We start from the raw sequence: 1,526 nt of genomic DNA on the forward strand, positions 1-1,526 counted from the left end.
TAAACCAACAATCTACTCAAGCTAAACCAACAGTCTATTCTAGCTAAACCAACAGTCTATTCTAACTGAACCAACAGTCTATTCTAGCTAAACCAACAGTCTACTCAAACTAAACCAACAGTCTATTCTAGATAAACCAACAATCTACTCAAGCTAAACCAACAGTCTATTCTAGCTAAACCAACAGTATACTCAAACTAAACCAACAGTCTATTCTAGATAAACCAACAATCTACTCAAGCTAAACCAACAGTCTATTCTAGCTAAACCAACAGTATACTCAAACTAAACAAACAGTCTATTCTAGCTAAACGAACAATCTATTCTAACTGAACCAACAGCCTATTCTTCCTAAACCAACAGTATAATCTATCTACCCTAATAGTGATCTTTAGATAAACAGTCTATCTAAAGTAAAAGTTTACTCGAGGTAAACTGAAGTAGTTAGATCGTATATGCTTTAAGAGGTTAGTTGACCACAATTGTTAAGATTATGTTTCTAACTTCACATGTTATAACTTATATATATGACAGTTTACATAAAATCATGTTATTGATCTGAAAGAATGAACAATAAAGTTGCCTACCTTAATTGTGATAAAAGTTTAAACTTCCAATGTTATTAATAGCCAGTTCTTTCTTAATAGTGCTTACTTGTAAGTAGCGAACTATTTTACAAACAGCATTTCCACCATAGAAATCCACAAAGGTTCTCCAGATGATGTCTGTTAGTACTTGGATGAAACCAACAAGGAGATCTGGGTAAAATATGATGTCTGTTAATACTTGGATGAAACCAACAAGAAGATCTGGGTAAAATATGATGTTTGTTAGTACTTGGATGAAACCAACAAGAAGATCTGGGTAAAATATGATGTCTGTTAGTACTTGATGAAACCAACAAGAAGATCTGGGTAAAATATGATGTCTGTTAGTACTTGGATGAAACCAACAAGAAGATCTGGGTAAAATATGATGTCTGTTAGTACTTGGATGAAACCAACAAGAAGATCTGAGTAAATATGATGTCTGTTAGTACTTGGATGAAACCAACAAGAAGATCTGGGTAAAATATGATGTTTGTTAGTACTTGGATGAAACCAACAAGAAGATCTGGGTAAATATGATGTCTGTTAGTACTTGGATCTAACCAAATTGGTTCTAAATGATCTTACCAGCCAGAGCAAGTTGCATGATGAAGAAATTCATCCGAGATTTTCTGTTCTTCGACAACATTAACGTGATCAGGACACAGCCGTTTCCAATCACAATCAGGATGAAGAGGGTCCATAAGAAGGTCAGTTGCTCGGTCTGTGGCACAAGATGGTTAAAACACGAATAATTACACGAACACTTGGATACTTTGATACACAAAAGATGATTAACTTATTTAATGAAGAAGGGTAGATGATTAGATCATTAACACACGAACAATGACATGAATACTTAATTACTTTGAATTGATATACTTAGGGAAATACAATTCCTTGCTGAACTGAGATATATGACAAAACTGTGATTTCAAT

General features: G+C 33.8%; 1 protein-coding gene across 1 annotated transcript in view; it reads right to left on the minus strand.

Moving 5' to 3' along the window:
* Window positions 1-1,306, minus strand: part of LOC106475350 (cardioacceleratory peptide receptor-like) — a 16,119-nt gene extending 14,813 nt beyond the window's left edge. The window contains exons 1-2 of the mRNA XM_013936038.2: window positions 1,176-1,306; window positions 655-758 (exon numbers count right to left, since the gene is read on the minus strand). Coding sequence (XP_013791492.2) covers window positions 655-758; window positions 1,176-1,236 — 165 coding nt within the window. The 5' untranslated portion in view covers window positions 1,237-1,306. The remainder of the gene's footprint in view (window positions 1-654; window positions 759-1,175) is intronic.
* Window positions 1,307-1,526: the final 220 nt, after the last annotated feature.

Source organism: Limulus polyphemus, unplaced genomic scaffold (assembly GCF_000517525.1).
Source record: "Limulus polyphemus unplaced genomic scaffold, Limulus_polyphemus-2.1.2 Scaffold8447, whole genome shotgun sequence".
Taxonomy (NCBI): Eukaryota; Metazoa; Arthropoda; class Merostomata; order Xiphosura; family Limulidae; genus Limulus; species Limulus polyphemus.